The sequence below is a fragment of the Gossypium arboreum genome, chromosome 11, assembly GCF_025698485.1.
Source record: "Gossypium arboreum isolate Shixiya-1 chromosome 11, ASM2569848v2, whole genome shotgun sequence".
In the NCBI taxonomy this organism is placed as follows: domain Eukaryota; kingdom Viridiplantae; phylum Streptophyta; class Magnoliopsida; order Malvales; family Malvaceae; genus Gossypium; species Gossypium arboreum.
In genome coordinates, this window is record NC_069080.1 from 13,247,020 (window position 1) to 13,264,061 (window position 17,042).

Consider the following 17,042-nt stretch of genomic DNA (forward strand, 5'->3'; position numbering starts at 1 on the left):
AGTTTTTGACTAAATTGAAAAGTAATGTTAATATGTGTGATAGATGCCCGTGTGAATTTAGTAAATGTTAGAATATGACTGGCATGCCAATAGGGTCTTGTGAGTGCTTGTATGAAATTGATTACAGATGTTACTGAAGTCCAACATATGTTGCGGATTCTCATATATATATATGACACAAGTTTAGCTTGGACGAGTAACCTAATGTCGTTTTTAAAGGTTTAGCTCAAACGAGTGACTTGACATAAATACATATTTAACTTGGATGAGCAACTGGTGTGGTGTAGATACTTATGTATTCGAGTCCGTTTACTAAGGTTCATTAGGTGAAATAGTTTTTATGAAACGAGAAATTGAAATGAGATAAAATGAACTTAATGTTCAAATATAAAAATTTTGAATTGAACAATGTATTGGAATCATGATTTTGAAATGTATGTGATTGAATCATTCCTTGATTGAATGGGTTTTGAGATTAGTTGTTTAAAATCATTTGAATTGACATGATAAATAATTGAGATATCATATGGTTTGATTATATGTTAAAACTCACATTGTTGATGTTGTGGTTTGTCATGCCTAGCCAAACCATGTCAAATTGTGGTAGCTTGTTGTATTTTATTGAATGATAACGTAAGTTTTGTTTAATGCTTATGAACTTCCTAAGCATTTTATATGCTTACCTAGTTTGTTTTCCCTTCTTCTTGTAGATCATCACCTTGCAGAACACGTCAAATCGGATTATCTCGAAGCTCACACTATCCCCAAATCGGTAGTTATTTGGTCATTTTGAGTCAAAGGTTGTGGCATATATATAATATATAGGTGACAAAGTGTAGTTTAGTACGTGAATGTGTTTACTTGTGGCAAGTTTGTTTTAATCACTACCTATTATATTTAATTGATAAATTGGATTGTCTATGGTGTTGACATATATGTGCTCCTATGCAGAAGATGTGATGTTCTATAACTACAAGAATGACAAATGGAATTGTATAAAACGAGATAGAAATGGTAGCTTGTTTGATTGGTGTATGAAATGGAAATGCATTTAAACATTTGTAACTTAAAACATGCTTGTAAAATGTTGCTTAATTTTTATGGTTGATGGCTAAATCTAAGGCTTTTATGCCATATATGTGCATAAGGTTCACAAGTTTAAGCAAATGAAGTGGAAAGGTAAGTTTCAAAATGGTATGGCATAAATATAGTTTGGAAATTTCATGACTTTATTATTAGGTTGAAATAACATAGAAATGTTTAGGTTTAATTGATGAACAAGTGTTGTTTATCATGTAAGATGTTGAGTAAAGTCTAAGCTTGTTTAGCATGATTTGGTAAGTTTTCAATCAAGTAAATGTGGTGATTTGTGAACTTATTGAAGGGTTGTTGTTGGAAGCTTTAAAATAGGTATCAAATGGTCTATTTTTGCCAAAAATATGGGCCACGTCTTGACGATCAACCTTTCTTGTTGCAACGCTGGCTGATAGTAAGTGATGTCATGATGCCAAGTAGCCTGAGGTTGTGATGTGACATACTGTTTTGGCGGCTTCACGGTGTTGGCCTTGAATTTCTAAAACCTTGCAATTTGGTCCTATTTCGTGCTTGGATTGACAAAAGAGCTTTCGTAAGCTTGATTTAGACTTGAAATTGATTGTTTAACATTATTTGAATGTGGTTGACACTTAATTGCACGTGTGAATGATTTTTTACTTTGATTTTGACTGTAGTTACTCTGACAACAAATATGGCATCTTATAGCTTGGACTCGATGATCGGGTCGGACGAGGGGTGTTATAGCTATATAAGTCCCCAAGCATTTTTCTAAATTAAAAACTTAATAGCGGTTGAACTTTTACAATTTAGTCCATGAGTTTTAATTAACTATTTTCTCGAATAATTTACTTAACCGATCATTTTCATATTTTCATATGAACTTCATAAATATTCTTATTTTTTATTTATGGACTTAGTTTATGAAAATGAAGTTTTGAAATGTGTTTTCAACACCATTAGAAATTGAACATTGAAAAAGTAGAACTACTATAATGTAAACATTGGGAAATGTAAAGATAAATATATATAAAATTAAATAAATAAAAACATATACATTATTAAATGTTAAAATGAAAATAATATAAATATAAATTTTAATATTTTAAAAAATAATATAGACGAACCTTAAATTAACTTGAGTTAAAAATTTATAAATATTGACGAATTTAGTAAAATTTAAACTCATATTTTAAACTAAACTGAATTTAAATAAATATAAAATATATTAATATCATATTTAGTTGTAACCTAACCCCAATCTAACCATAGATACCTCTAATTGCATCCCTCGGGATTTCACTAGTTGTTTGAACTTAATTGTTCCTAATATAGACAAATAGATGCGTGAGAAATCAAACCTAACAGCATGATCCAAATGCCGAGAAGATAGACTTGGAAGCCGAAAACATAAATCACTAAAAGAAAAGGAAAATAGATTTAAGAAACGCACGGAAAAATAATACAACATTTTGATAATTACGTTCCTAAGATGACGTATTATGGGTTTAATTTTAACAAAAGGAAAATTAAATTATGAATTTTCAGATATTTTAAGAATTTTTAAAAATTCTTATGAAAAAATTAAAAGTATTAAAGTTATAAATTAATTATTAATTATTAAAATTAACTCATTATTTCATAATTTCGTTAAAATAATATAAATTAACAGATAAATGATTACTATGTAATATTTGAGTGATTTTAATAATAATTTATGTCATAATTAATTTAATATTTAATGTGCCACATTTTTATGTTGATGAACATATTTGTGCCAATTCTTAGAAATATGGGCACCAAAGAACTATTATGTATTTTATGATTTAAAGTATACAACCTCTAAATTTTTCTCTAAACCCAAACCTCAGAATCAGGAAATTCTTCATTTTCGCATTGGCGCCTATCATTCTCTCTCTATCTGCACTCAAATTTCCCGGTCAACTACTCTTGGAAGTTACTCAAAATCACAAGCCATGGATGACGACGCGCCTCTAGCCTCCGAAATAACCACTCGCCATTCGGTATTTCTCTACTCCCCTTCACTGTCTCTTTCTCCGCTTGTAATTTCCGTTCGTTTAGTATATCAACTAACCTAATTTTGGTGAAATTTGTGTGCACAGAAGAGGGCTAGGGTTCATGCTCTAGACGGTGGAGATGAGCCCAGCAAGGCAAACGGTAATGATAGGGAGAATCAAGAAAGGAGCAGCGACGGCAGTGATAGGAGTCCCAACCCAGGGGAAAGGGAGGGTTCACCAGATGATTTTGAAGAAATTCGTCCCAAAACTAAGCGACCTCGACCTGCTGAGGGGACTTCTGATGTCCCCAACAGATCTGAAGAGAGATTAATTGGTAATTGACTTCGAAATTTCTTTTGTTTTGGAATATTTTAATTTATATGCCCATATTGGAGATTTATAGAGTTATAAATGAAGCTTCATTATCTCAGTTTTTGTTGGCTCTACATGTTTTGCATATTTCACTATTTTTCCATAAAATTCCTCCATTTAAGTACTATATTACAGTATAGTGTCTTCCTATGAAGAGTGTTTTCCTTGTGGCTATTTGGCCTACATCTTTTAATTTAGGGATGTGCCTATTAATATTTTTGTTTGGATGTGATTTTCATCAGAGGTTATCAAAGGTAATGGTAAACATATTTCTCAAGCTGTCAAGCAGTGGGTGGAGCGATACGAGAAGAATCCGAAACCTGCTATGGTTGAACTCTTAATGATGCTTTTTGAGGTAATTCTTGTAGAATTACGAGTAATGCTCATTAGAGAGTGGAAAACAAATAAAATAGTGAAATTCCTGACAGAGTACCTACTACCCACAATATTGGTTTACAACCTTATTGGAAAATTCTCACCTGACCCTGATACTTCTTAGTTCTCTGAATCACTAAATCGCATCATTTGGATTTTTCAACTGCATGCCTTTTTCTCAGTTTGGAGTTTTTGACTGAAATTAAATATTTATGATTCCACAGGCATGCGGGGCAAAGTATTACATCAGGGAAGAGTATCTGGATGAGACTGATGTTGATGATGTTGTGGTTGCTCTTGTCAACCTTGCTAGAAAAGTATCCTGTCCATATATATATATATTTGTTTATGTAATGTTTCCCATTTTTCCTCTTTTTAGGGAGGGGTATCAGTTTTTTTTACGGAGGTTCACTGATAACAACCTGATATAGTAGCAGTATACTTTTCTGTAGCTGTAATCTGTGTAAAATGCACATATTAAGTGCTCTGTTTTCCAGAAACTTTTATGACTAGAATATTTTTATCTGCTTAATTTAGGCTCAAAAATTTCCAGAATACCTCTATATAAATCATTTTCAGTTTTAAAAGCATATCCTTATTCTGTTGTTTCTTTAACTCCGCATTGGTTAAAAGTATTTAATAGTTCATAGCCATCTTTTTCAAAACAACTTAATAACTCATTTTAAGTTCTAGCATCTGAACTTTCAATGTAATGTGTTGGCTTAACTATGAACTTCAGGGGGAAATTGAAGATTATCAGGGTTCAAAAAAGAAGGAATTCAAGAATTTCAAGGAGAATCTTGTTTCATTCTGGGACACTTTGGTTATTGAGTGCCAGAATGGGCCTTTGTTTGATAAAGATTTGTTTGACAAGTGTATGGATTATATAATTGCACTGTCGTGGTTAGTACATTACCATTGTGAGTATTTTTCTTTTGTGCTGCATTATAAGGTGACTTATTATTATATATTTTTGCCTGGTATTGACACTGAGCAGCACACCACCAAGAGTTTATCGTCTAATTGCTTCCCTGATGGGTCTCCAGCTAGTCACATCTTTCATTTCTGTTGCAAAGAGGCTTGCTGTACAGCGTGATACTACTCAAAGACAGTTAAATGCTGAAAGGAAGAAAAGAGTTGACGGACCTCGTGTGGAGTCACTAAATAACAGGTTATCAGCAACTCATGAGCAGAAACTTGTAATAGATGAGATGATGCGCAAAATCTTCACTGGGTAGGGCTTTTATTTATTTTATTTTTAATAAATTTAAGTATCACTTGATAAGTTCATGTTTGATAACAAATTTCTTTTGTATCTAACATGTTCCATATTATGCTTTTTGAAGGTTGTTTGTGCATCGATATAGAGATGTTGATCCTAATATTCGAATGTCATGCATACAGTCGCTGGGTGTTTGGATTTTGTCATATCCTACATTGTTCTTGCAGGATCTATACTTGAAGTATCTTGGATGGACTCTAAATGACAAAGTACAATTTGCTATTTGAGTTATAGGTTCATACTTGATTTTTATTCTCACTACATTCTTCATAATACAATGTTATTGTTTTTGAAGAGTGCTGGAGTAAGAAAAGCTGCTGTCCTTGCATTACAAAATCTCTATGAGGTGGAGGATAATGTGCCCACTCTTAGTCTTTTTACTGAAAGGTTTTCTAACCGGATGATTGAGCTTGCTGATGATGTTGATGTTTCTGTGGCTGTATGTGCCATAGGGCTTGTAAAACAATTACTTAGGTAACCTATATATTTGCTTTTAATATTTTTCCAGGATTTTATTTCTAATTCTATTATGGAGATGTTTGTCCACTGAAATTGAATCTTTCTGTGTTTTGCAGGCATCAGCTTATACCTGATGATGATTTGGGTCCTTTGTATGATCTACTCATTGATGATCCACCAGAAATCAGGCGTGCAATAGGAGAATTAGTATATGACCACTTAATTGCACAAAAATTTAATAGTTCCCAACCTGGCCCAAAAGGTTTTTGTTCATCTTTAGATTTAAATATCCGTTGTTGACAAATGATTGTATCAATTACTGCTCATTCTTAAATGTCCTTCTTTTCTAGGCAATGAGAGTGAGATTCATCTTGGAAGAATGTTGCAGATATTACGGGAGTTTTCAACGGATCCCATTTTAAGTAAATATGTTATCGATGATGTCTGGGAGTACATGAAGGCCATGAAGGTACGTTATAATTTTCCTAAAGTTTGGGACAGGGAGAATGAGGTATTAAGAGGAAGGTTTGTACTTATGTTACTTGGAATTGGGTTTGAGTATCGGAACCAGGTATGTTCAATTTTTTCTAAGTTTTTCCATGTGTTTGAAGAGTCCTTGGAGGTCATATCCTCTATTCATATCCAGATATGCGTATGACTCTTTTGTTGGACACATGTGCTTCAAGAAAAATGAAGAGTTGTAGCAACATAGGTTCAAACCTACTTAATCTAAGTGATGGGCAGGGGCGAAGCTAGAAACTTTTTTTAGGGGGGCCGGAATTAAATTGTATATTTTTACGATAGTAAAAATGCATTTTCACCATTTTAATATCTATATTTTTATAATTTTTAAAGGTTTAAATCAAAATTTTATCATTTTTAGGGGGGCCAATATTAAATTGTATATTCTTACGATAGTAAAAATGCAATTTCACCATTTTAATATCTATCTCTTTATGATTTTTAAAAGATTAAATTAAATTTTTATCATTTTTAGCGGGCGGGGGGGGGGGGGGGTAAAGTGCAATTTTAGCTTTGCTAATTTAATTTTTTATAAATTTGCTGGATAGTGGAGGCATAGGCACAAAATGGAAAATATTGATTTCCTAAGGTTGGGTATGAGAAGCAATAAGGTCTGTTGGGTAGTCTATTTGTTGCCTAGAGTGTTTATGAGGAAGAAAAATGGAAGTAATGCTTATAATTTAACAAAGAACTCGAAAGTTTCATCTGTACAATTTATATGTTTCAAGGATTTTTTTGTCCTTCTGGTGCATGTGAATGTTTGAGGTATCCTGAATTGATATTTTAAAAAGCCAAGTTTTTTTGATTGTTATTATGGTGAAAAACTAGTTAGATGGAATATTTTGGGAGTGTACTTACAGATTTTGCTTTCATCCCCACCTCTATAAATCTTGCCGACATGCTTCTAAGGAACAACTGCATATTATATACCATCTATCATAGTTAATTTTGCAATTTGGCTTTTGCTTACAGGATTGGAAGTGTATCATCTCCATGCTTTTGGATGAGAATCCATTAATAGAGCTAACAGATGAAGACGCAACAAACCTGACTAGGCTTCTTTTTGCTTCTGTCAGAAAGGCTGTTGGAGAGAGGATTGTTCCTGCTTCTGATAACCGGAAACAATATTTCAGTAAAGCTCAAAAAGTATCTGATTTCTTTGTTTCATATTTCTTATTCTGATTCCTCACCTCATATAAGGATTTATTTACAATATTATGTTCTTATTTTGCATTATTAGTTGGTGATTTCTCTGCTCTGTATTGCCACTCATGAAGAAGACTAAAACTCAAACCGTCTTTTTTCTTAAATATTAGGAAGCAATTGAAAACAATCGGCGGGATTTAACTATTGCCATGATGAAGAACTACCCATTACTTCTACGTAAATTCATGGCTGACAAGGCAAAAATTTCATCATTGGTTGAGATTATTGTATATATGAACCTTGAGCTTTATTCTCTGAAGAGACAGGAGCAGGTAGGTGATAAAGTTTTCTTGTTAGAGTCTAACAATTAAACACCAACGGATGTGCTTTTCCTTTCAGAATTTCAGAACTACTCTTCTGCTCATCAAAGATGCATTTTTCAAGCATGGTGAGAAGGATGCATTGAGATCTTGTGTAAAGGCTATTAAATTCTGTTCCACTGAGAGTAGAGGAGAGCTGCAAGATTTTGCTCGTAACAAACTAAAGGAGCTTGAGGATGAGCTTCTTGATAAGCTTAAATCTGCAACTAAAGAAGTGATAGTATGTGTTTCCATCTGAACCTTTTGTTCTTGGTTGTGGCCTTGATCACTAAATGTATAAGGCTGACAACTTTTAAATTTGCAGGATGGAGAGGATGAGTATTCTCTTCTTGTGAATTTAAAAAGATTGTACGAGCTTCAATTGTCAAGGCCTATATCAATTGATGAACTCTATGGGGATAGTATCACAATCTTGCACAGCTTCAGAAATTTGGATGATGAAGTAAGCTGGATGAGCAAAATTTAAAAATTGTTTTGTTTTTTATGTCCATCGCATTTGTTCTTAATCACTTCTCATTCTCATTTAGGTTGTTAGTTTTCTGCTGCTGAATATGTACTTGGATGTAGCCTGGTCTTTGCACTCTATTATAAACAGTGAAACTGTCTCTGAAGGATCCTTATCGTCTCTCCTGTCTAAACGTGATACCTTGTTGGAGGAACTTGAGTATTTTCTTAATGCTCCTCCTGAAGTCGGGGAAGGGAGCAAATCAGGAAATCAGCTAGCCTGCAGGGTAATCTTTTTTCCTTAATATATGAATTTAAAAAAATCCCTGAGATTGTTTTCTCTAATGAAGTTTATGTAATGACCCAGGTTTGTACTATATTAGCAGATGTCTGGTGTCTGTTTAGGAAGACAAATTTTTCGTCGACAAAGCTTGAAAGATTAGGATATTGTCCTGATGTTTCTATACTTCAGAAGTTCTGGACCCTTTGTGAGAAGCAGCTGAAAATTTCAGGTGGCAAATTCTTTCTTTTCGTTTTCTGAGCTCAAGCTTTGAAATACTTAACATGCTACTATCGGGGGAATCACCTTCTGGTTGAACCAATTGGAGCCAAGTAACCTTTATGTGCTTTCTGCATATTGTTTGCTTACACCCTTTAGATGTTGGTTGCATATTTTGATGAGAATTCATTCAAATTTCACACTGCTGTTAATTTGCAAATTTTAGTTAAGCCTTGTATGTATATATTCAGATGACACAGAAGATGATGATGTTAACAAAGAGTATATAGAGGAGACAAATAGAGATACAGTCATGATTGCTGCTGCAAAGTTGATTGCTAGTGATACAATCCCAAAGGTACCTGTACGCTACAGAATTTGATGTCTATTTCTTGCTTTCTAGGCAATTTTTTTTCTTGTTTCAAATTATTGTTATCTCTGAAGTATGCTTAAAATTTTGCTTGCAATATCTTTCTTTTCTTAATTTAGATAAGCCTCAAATTTTACTGCAGGATTATCTTGCTCCTGAGATAATTTCTCATTTTGTGATGCATGGAGCTGGCATTGCAGAGATTGTTAAGAGCCTGATTACAGTTCTGAGGAAGAAAGATGATAATGTCTCTGAAATCTTTCTAGAAGCTTTGAAAAGGGTAGAATTCTTGACTTCAATTGTTTTGGTGAAATTTAGTTGATGATGCCACTGCTCACGTGCTAATCTACAAATTCATTCTTTTTTGCTGCATGTGTTAATTTCAACATGTCTTGAAAAATACTTATTTGCGTGTTGAGCTTCCACTGGAATTTTGTTTATATTTTTTCATCTTGAGTTAAGCACTATGTGCCGAATGGCTGAGGTTCAACATTGAAACGAACTGGCCACTTGTTAGGTGTAATGACTAATAGGGCCTCTTATATAGGTTGTTTGAGACTATATTTACATAGAAAAAAGTGAAATAATTTATGATTGAAAATTTCTATTTTGCTCCAATATAATAATATGTTTGTCATTTTTATTGGAAATAATTAAAGTGGAATGAAACTGGAAAAGCTATTAATATGAGTTTCGTGTGTTGTCCACTTAAATTAATGATCCGTACTTCAGAATTTGCAGAAATGGTATGACGGTTATAGAGCGGTAGGGCCATATTCTTTGACCAACCCAAAACTGAAATGTGGTGGAAACATTGTTATATTTCTGTCTCTGTTTGTGTATCCCTTTTAGTTCACCTTTTTTTTTCTTTTCACCAGGCCTATCATCGACATCTGGAACTTTCAAGAAGTGATGATGAATTCATAAAAAGTGAGTCTTTTCAGGAGTGTAAGAACTTGGCTGCTCGGCTTGCTGGAATATTTGTTGGTGCTGCTCGGAACAAACACAGACCTGAGATTTTAAAGATTGTTAAGGAAGGCATTGAGTATGCTTTTGAAGACACTCCAAGACACCTGTCTTTTCTGGAAGCTTCTGTGCTACATTTTGCGTCAAGACTTCCTGCACCTGACATACGAGACATGTAAGAATTTCTCTGAATTCAATGTAAAACATTTTATTTCATTCTTTGAACAGGGACTGACCATAGTGCGTCACTTATTATTTTATAGTCTGAAAGATGTCCAGAAGAGGACAGAGAATGTAAATGCAGAAGAGGATCCAAGTGGGTGGCGCCCTTATAATACATTTTACGAGAGTTTGCTGGAAAAGTGTGCAAAGAATGAAGGGATCCAAGGTACTAGTGAGCTTCATTTCAATCATTCCCTGGATCATTTTTATGCGAAGTATAAATTGGCAATAGGTGAAGGGTGCAATAATTAAGAAATGCGGGATAAAACCCCTTAACAAAATACATGTTCCCAAGCATTTAGGTTTTATTCTCGTGTCTTTATATATATATATTTCTCATATAAATTGTGTTCAGAAATGAGTCTGTTCTCTGGAATTTGAGTTAAGAGCTAATCACGCTGTTGTTGTTGCAGATGAGAAGGAATGGACAACTACAAGACAAAGGGGTCGTCCTAGGAAGCGGCAAAATATTGAGGGGAGGAGACTTTTTGATGAGCATGGTTCAAGTGATGAAGAGGATTCAATTAACACATTAGACCAGGAAGATGCTCAGGTTGAGGGAGATGAGGAAGATGATAATGCTCCTCTGATTCATTCACTTAAGTCCGCTTCTAAGTTGAGGTCATTACGAGTCTCAAGACAGGAAAACTGAGGCAATTGAAGGACTGGATCATCTGCAAGAGGTACAGATTATTAGCCACTTCACGTAGGTGAGGTATGAAATGCATTTTCTAGTTCCCATGCATGACTTGGAGATTGGTCCTTCGACGAAAGATTTTAGAGTGTGAATTGCAAGTGGATTGTGGAAGACGATCATAACTTAAGGATTTATGTAGTTGAACTAGATTGGGATATCATAGAATTCAAATGTAAGTTTCTGTCAGGAATGTAATATCAGGATGTTTTTACCCCTCTGTTAGGTTATTGTCATTGTTAATGAAAAACTCGGAGTTCCGCTCATGTGACTATAATAGTTAGGTTTTCATGCATGCACATACAATGCAAGGTCTACAAAATTTCCGATGTGCTACAGCAAGCAAAGTCCAGCTATGGCCGATGGATTCAGCCAGGTTTTCAGCTTCTTTTGCTGGAGGTTAATCGAACCGTGAGAATTGCTTACATCCATCTATATATATGTTCTTCCCTTTTGTTGGGTCATCCTGAAGAAAAACAAAAGTTTGCTCTACAATACATTCAATGAATTGAATGATGAAATTTGTTTATATGTAATAACTAGAAAGAACAAAAAGAAAGATCCATTTTCGTTGACATGGGACTATAAAAAGAGCCGAGACGATACAGTGCTCTGATCTAAAATCAACCATTATGTAAATTCCAAATCGGAAAGCGATTAGGATTTTGGGGTCTTGGCAGCTTGACATGACAAGTAACAATTGATGATGGCGGGTTAGGTTAATGATGTTTGAAACTCGAATATTTTTGGAACACATTTGTTTCGCCAATTTCACTAATGGAAACACATCCTCTCAAATGCCCGGATAAACGAGGTTGTTCATCTTCATCATCATCATCATCATCATCATCATCAACCCATTAAGCATAATAAAAAGAGACATTAAATATATGTAAAAATGAAATTCCACAAAACTGAAGAAGACCTACTGCTCTCATCATCAAATTTAGTTGACTTCGATGTCAAAAAATTCCTTGAAAATCAAGATTTTGGTAGATATATAAGAAATGAAATAGGTGCTTAACGTGAATAGTTGCTTCTTCCATAATTAAAACTACAAGTCGATGTTGCTGCTGCCTCTGGCAATATGAGATGGGGGATTAAATGCCAGAGGTGCACGGTTCAATTGCCCTGCATCTCCAAGTGGGTTTTTAATTTTACCTTTTTTAACGTATTATCAGCTGTATTTAAATTCACAGTACGACCCACAATGGGAGTTCGTTGCAGAGCCTGGAAAGCCTCCTTTATTCTCTAATATATATCGTTCAACGGAACATCCTTCCCGCCATTTTCACCGGGGGTTTTCTTGACATTAGGAGCAATGTCCGTTCCTCTCTTCAACCTTGCTCCTAATTTGACAGTTTCAAGACTCTGTTTAGGTTTGTCAATCCCTATTCTGTCTTCTGCATACCACCATATATCCACCAATTCGGAACTTTAATCCTCTCTCCATTTCTCTTTTGGTTTTTTATCCTCAGGAACAATGACTTTTGGGGAGCAAAACTCTCTTCCTCAGTCATTACGTCTTCTAGACCAAGCTTTTGACGCCGGAATCAACTTCTTCGACTCCGCCGAAATGTACGGTGTCCCCCATGCTTCATCTCAAACCCATTCTGGGTTTTCGGCATTCTTTTGGTTATTTATGTTCATTTTCTATCTTGTAAAGTATAGGTACCCAGTTCCTCAGCGTGCTGAGACTCAAGGGAAAAGTGAAGAATACTTTGGCCAGTGGGTTAGAAAGAGGAAAATATCCCGTGACCGTGTTGTCATTGCTACCAAGGTTACCTCTATTTCTTGCCTTATCAGATGTTACTTAGTGCTTCATGTCTTCTATTAATCATTGCTCATTCCACATTTGTACTCATCTTAGGTCTATGTTCTATTCGAGTGTGAGTGCAATTCAAACAGGTAATTTTGGTTTCATTAAAGTAGTAGTAAGAACTTCAATTAATGGGTCTGCATGCGGCAATCTTTCCAAAGTTAAATAAAACATTTCAAAAGGCAGAATAACTTTGACAAGGATAGCAGTGATTTAGTTCTGAAATTTATAGCTGGCGTTGTGTGGACTTATGATAGTTCTCTTGGGGAACAAGACTTCCGAATCGTGTATTTTCCTAACGCTACATGTGTCTTACTAGTTTTTGCCACACATTTTGAAGTTTTGCTTTTGAATATTTTATGATAAGAAGTGGTTATGAGACAGGTTGCGGGGCCATCTGGGCAAATGAGTTGGATTAGAGATGGACCAAAGTGTTTAGATGCCAAGAATATTACTGAGGCAGTAGATGGCAGGTTAGTCCCATATGTCATGGTTTTTGTGTCATCAGTTGCACCAGAAATGTCTCCAGGTTGTTCCCTCTTTGAAATCATTTTGCCATGTAATGAGTGTATTATCATGTATAGCACGGGGAGCTCCATTCTTCAAATCCTAATCATCTTTGCATGTTAGGGCATGCGTTGAGTTTTAGGCCTAGTCTTAAAAGCTATGTTGCTCTTGACTCTTCATTTTTTTCCTTGAAGTACCCATGTCTGGCATATATTTGGGTATGGGTATGGAAATACAACTCTCCAAATATATTAACTTGGAAAAGATTGAGCAGAATTGTGTCGCAAACATACTCATATGAGTCATGTCTGACACTCACTTGGATGTCCGAGTAACAACTTAAAAAGTTTGTGACTTTGTTTCCTTGAAAAAAGTCCTTTTGTATTCTGAATAGTCGATTTTTTACTTGTTGAATGTGTAACCATTAATTTATAATAGTTACAATTACCACTCTGAATCTGGCTTTTCTTTTTTGTTTTGCTAAAAAGTGTCTAACTTGGAATCAATAGATTTCGTACTTTGGATGGTCAAACTTTTTGTGACTGAAAGTTGTCTTAGTAATGTATATATAGCTTATTATGGTTGCAAATATACCTATTTGAATTTGGTTTTCTTCAATGCCTAGTTAGAAGTCCGGGAACTATATTGTTCGGTTTTTGCAGATTGCATAAATAGCACATACGCATACAGCTTGAGTTACTTGGAAATTGTTATCTAACTTAACCAACATCATATTCTGTATCACCATGAGTGCATAACACCAACACAAATGGATATCTAGTATGAATATATATATATATATGTGTGTGTGTGTGCACTACCCATGACTACTGCAAATTGATTTCTAGGAGAATAATGGAGTGAGTGCCTATGTCTGTGTGTGGGTATTTTGTATTCCTTTATGCTCTAATATCTTCATTGTCTGGGTTTCACAGTTTAAAGCGTCTGCAGATGGACCACATTGATCTCTATCAAATCCACTGGCCTGACCGGTTTGTATATAGCTCTTATCCTTTGTCTATTTCCCCGGGGGACAGTTTGGGGTTGTGGACTTGCCATTTTAAGACAAAGTGTGTAAACAGAGAATAGATAAGTGACTTTTGTAGATATTGTAACAAATACTTTAGGTTTTCTTTCTTTTCTAGTTTCTTCCTCTATAATACAGGAGCCGTCATTTTAAAGTGCTTCACAGTTGTGTCTCCAGCTATGTTCCCATGTTTGGAGAAACCGAGTACGATCCAGTCCGACAATTCTCATCTGTCCCAATTGAGGAGCAACTTGATGCTCTTGGCAGAGCTGTTGATGCTGGTAAGGTAAGTGATATATGATGTGTTTGCCTTTACAAAATCTCACCATTGGAATTTAGTAAAATTTTGTTTTGACTTGCAGATCAGATATATTGGACTCAGTAACGAAACGCCATATGGTGTCATGAAGTTCCTTCATTTTGCAGAAAACAATGTTCACTACCCTAAGATTATAAGCGTGCAGGTTGTCTGTGCATTTATGGTTAAAAGCAATATGCCCTCAGTATCTCTTATTTGTATAGGTGGAGCTTATAAGCTTATATTTTTCAGAATTCTTATAGCTTGCTCTGCCGAACTTTTGATTCTGGAATGGCTGAGTGCTGTCATCATGAGAGGTATACTCTGAATTTAATGTTTTTAAATTAGAATAATGGATTATTTTTAAATTTTAACTGCATCATGTATAGGATCTCAATAAAAAAAAATTCATTATCTTAGAATTGTCAATCTCTGGAAATCATTGGATTGATCTGGATAATTTATGCATTCTATGTTCTTGCATCATATCCATTTTTGTTCTGGAATTAAATAATCATTCTGATCAGGATATATGATGATAGGTCATAGGTACAGAATTTACATCCACCCTGATATGGTATTGACATAAGCAATTTATAGCTGCTGCTCATAGTTGAAGTGCTGTAGGATTCTTTTTTTTTGCTGCTCACCATGCAAAAAGCATATATACTTATACCGGTCTTTGCTAAAAAATTTGGGTTATATTCTAAAGAAGTTACCTTTGTTAACTCTTTAGTTAGTTTTACTACATATGTAGATTAATGGAAAAGGTTTTTGCACGTTTGTTTCTTTCTTATACTCCCTCAATATTTTATAGGATCTACGTGTTGGGCTACAGTCCACTTGCAATGGGCATACTTTCAGGGAAGTATTTTGCTTCAGATGGTGCTCCTTCCGATGCTCGGTTAAATCTTTTCAAAGGTTGATTAACAACTCTTGTTTTAAATTTCATTCTTTAGGGTACTTTCAGAATTATCATTGAGCTTCTTCTTTTTTTCTCTCTCTTAATCTCATTTTTGCTTTCTAGGGAGGTATTCAGAGGGTGAATCCCGATACAGCCTGGCCCGAAACACTTTAAAATTAGCTACAATGGTAAACAAAATATTGTGAGGTTTTGAACTTACAAAATGCATGTTCACATTTTGTAGTGAGTTTATTGTATGATTATCGGTTCAAATGGGTTAAATGGATGACATCTATCAAGAAGGATATTGAAGGATGTTCCAAAACAACATGTGAACATCCTGGCAAATCGGTGTATTTGTGGATGTGTAGGTTGTCAGATAAACTTTATTATTTGACATGGAAACCTTTTTGCATCAAAGCATACAGTTCTTTGTTTTAAGTTTTACTCTTACATGTAATTCATCACTCTTGAGCTTAATTTTTATTTGAATTTTTGAATAAGAATTGATACTTATAATTCCATTTCCCTGTCTTTGCAGGAGTACCTTGGTATTGCAGAAAAATATGGTCTTCATCCTGTATCACTTGCAATCGGTATGTAGTTGCATACACATGCATGCACATGTTGACATTTGCTCTTTATTGGTCCAAGTAATTATGTCCATCGAATTACATGTATCCATTTGTGGGCAAGAGCTCACAAGGATCACATATCTGAAATTATGTGATCCTTAATGATTCTGAAAAGTATGGTTAGATCGAAAACGACGTTTTGTTCCTCTCCCATGTTTCAAAGGCCATAGCAAAACTCAAAAGTGGAAATTTTAAGCTAGTTTTGCTATCAAGCCATAAGGCTGGAATTCAATGAATTTACGAGTTTAAATACATACTTTTTAGTGCAAATAGCAGAAGGTTTGAGCATTGTATTAAGCAGCTTCTGTAGAGAGCTGTGATCTACTAAATATCTTAATGTTTCAAAATCAGCTAGTATGCTTTTTGCTTTTGATTTCTGTTTTACCCTAGCCATTATTGATTTTCAAGCTTTTTTTTGTGGTAGCCTTTGTTTTGAATCATCCTCTGGTGGCAAGTACTGTGTTTGGGGTGACCAAATCATGGCAGCTTGAGGAAGTCATCAGTGCATGCAATGTTGAGCTAACATCTGAGATAATTGCAGACATTAACAAAATTCATGCAAAGTTTCCAAATCCATGTCCCTGATCAATATATACATGTTTTTATTTCTTTCTGATTCTGAAGGTTCTGAAATTAGGTAGAATGACAGACACTTTTCATATGTAAAACACTATTCCAGGAGACAGTGTATAAATGGCAAGTTTTGAAAGATAGGTTACAGTATATTTTTGGCATTTGGATGCTCTGTTTGCCATACAGGTTCTTAGTTACAGGGTTTTTGAATATTTGTTTTGATTCTATATGAAAAATACGATTTTGGACTGTCAATTTGATTACAACATAGGGTTTATTACACCCCATACAACACTACAACTGCAATCACTACAGTTTTGTACCAACCCATAAATAAAATAAAAGTAGTTTAAAAGAAATACCTTTATTCTTAGAAATTGTGATATTCATAAATCACAGTGGGTGAAAATAAAATAATGTCATCACACGAAGTGTTATGTATAAATTTTAAGCTTATATGTTGAAAATGCAAAAAGT

The 17,042-nt window shown here is 34.5% G+C and overlaps 2 protein-coding genes across 2 annotated transcripts; both read left to right on the top strand.

The window, feature by feature from the left end:
• Window positions 1–2,742: 2,742 nt before the first annotated feature.
• LOC108473531 (sister-chromatid cohesion protein 3) lies at window positions 2,743–11,052 on the top strand. Its single transcript, XM_017775155.2, has 21 exons — window positions 2,743–3,077; window positions 3,177–3,405; window positions 3,686–3,798; window positions 4,043–4,135; window positions 4,558–4,721; window positions 4,816–5,052; window positions 5,165–5,309; window positions 5,396–5,574; window positions 5,676–5,821; window positions 5,910–6,028; window positions 7,054–7,227; window positions 7,398–7,559; window positions 7,627–7,827; window positions 7,912–8,049; window positions 8,135–8,338; window positions 8,419–8,563; window positions 8,802–8,908; window positions 9,063–9,200; window positions 9,799–10,061; window positions 10,150–10,274; window positions 10,522–11,052. Exons 1-21 carry the CDS (start codon window positions 3,030–3,032, stop codon window positions 10,758–10,760), a joined length of 3,369 nt encoding a protein of 1,122 aa, XP_017630644.1. The 5' UTR covers window positions 2,743–3,029; the 3' UTR covers window positions 10,761–11,052.
• A 634-nt stretch (window positions 11,053–11,686) lies between these two features.
• LOC108471155 (uncharacterized) lies at window positions 11,687–16,715 on the top strand. Its single transcript, XM_017772751.2, has 12 exons — window positions 11,687–12,181; window positions 12,281–12,380; window positions 12,474–12,582; window positions 13,006–13,094; window positions 14,064–14,120; window positions 14,333–14,441; window positions 14,518–14,619; window positions 14,706–14,770; window positions 15,271–15,374; window positions 15,481–15,545; window positions 15,899–15,953; window positions 16,417–16,715. The coding sequence occupies exons 1-12, from the start codon at window positions 12,124–12,126 to the stop codon at window positions 16,575–16,577; spliced, it is 1,074 nt and encodes a 357-aa protein (XP_017628240.1). The 5' UTR covers window positions 11,687–12,123; the 3' UTR covers window positions 16,578–16,715.
• Window positions 16,716–17,042: the final 327 nt, after the last annotated feature.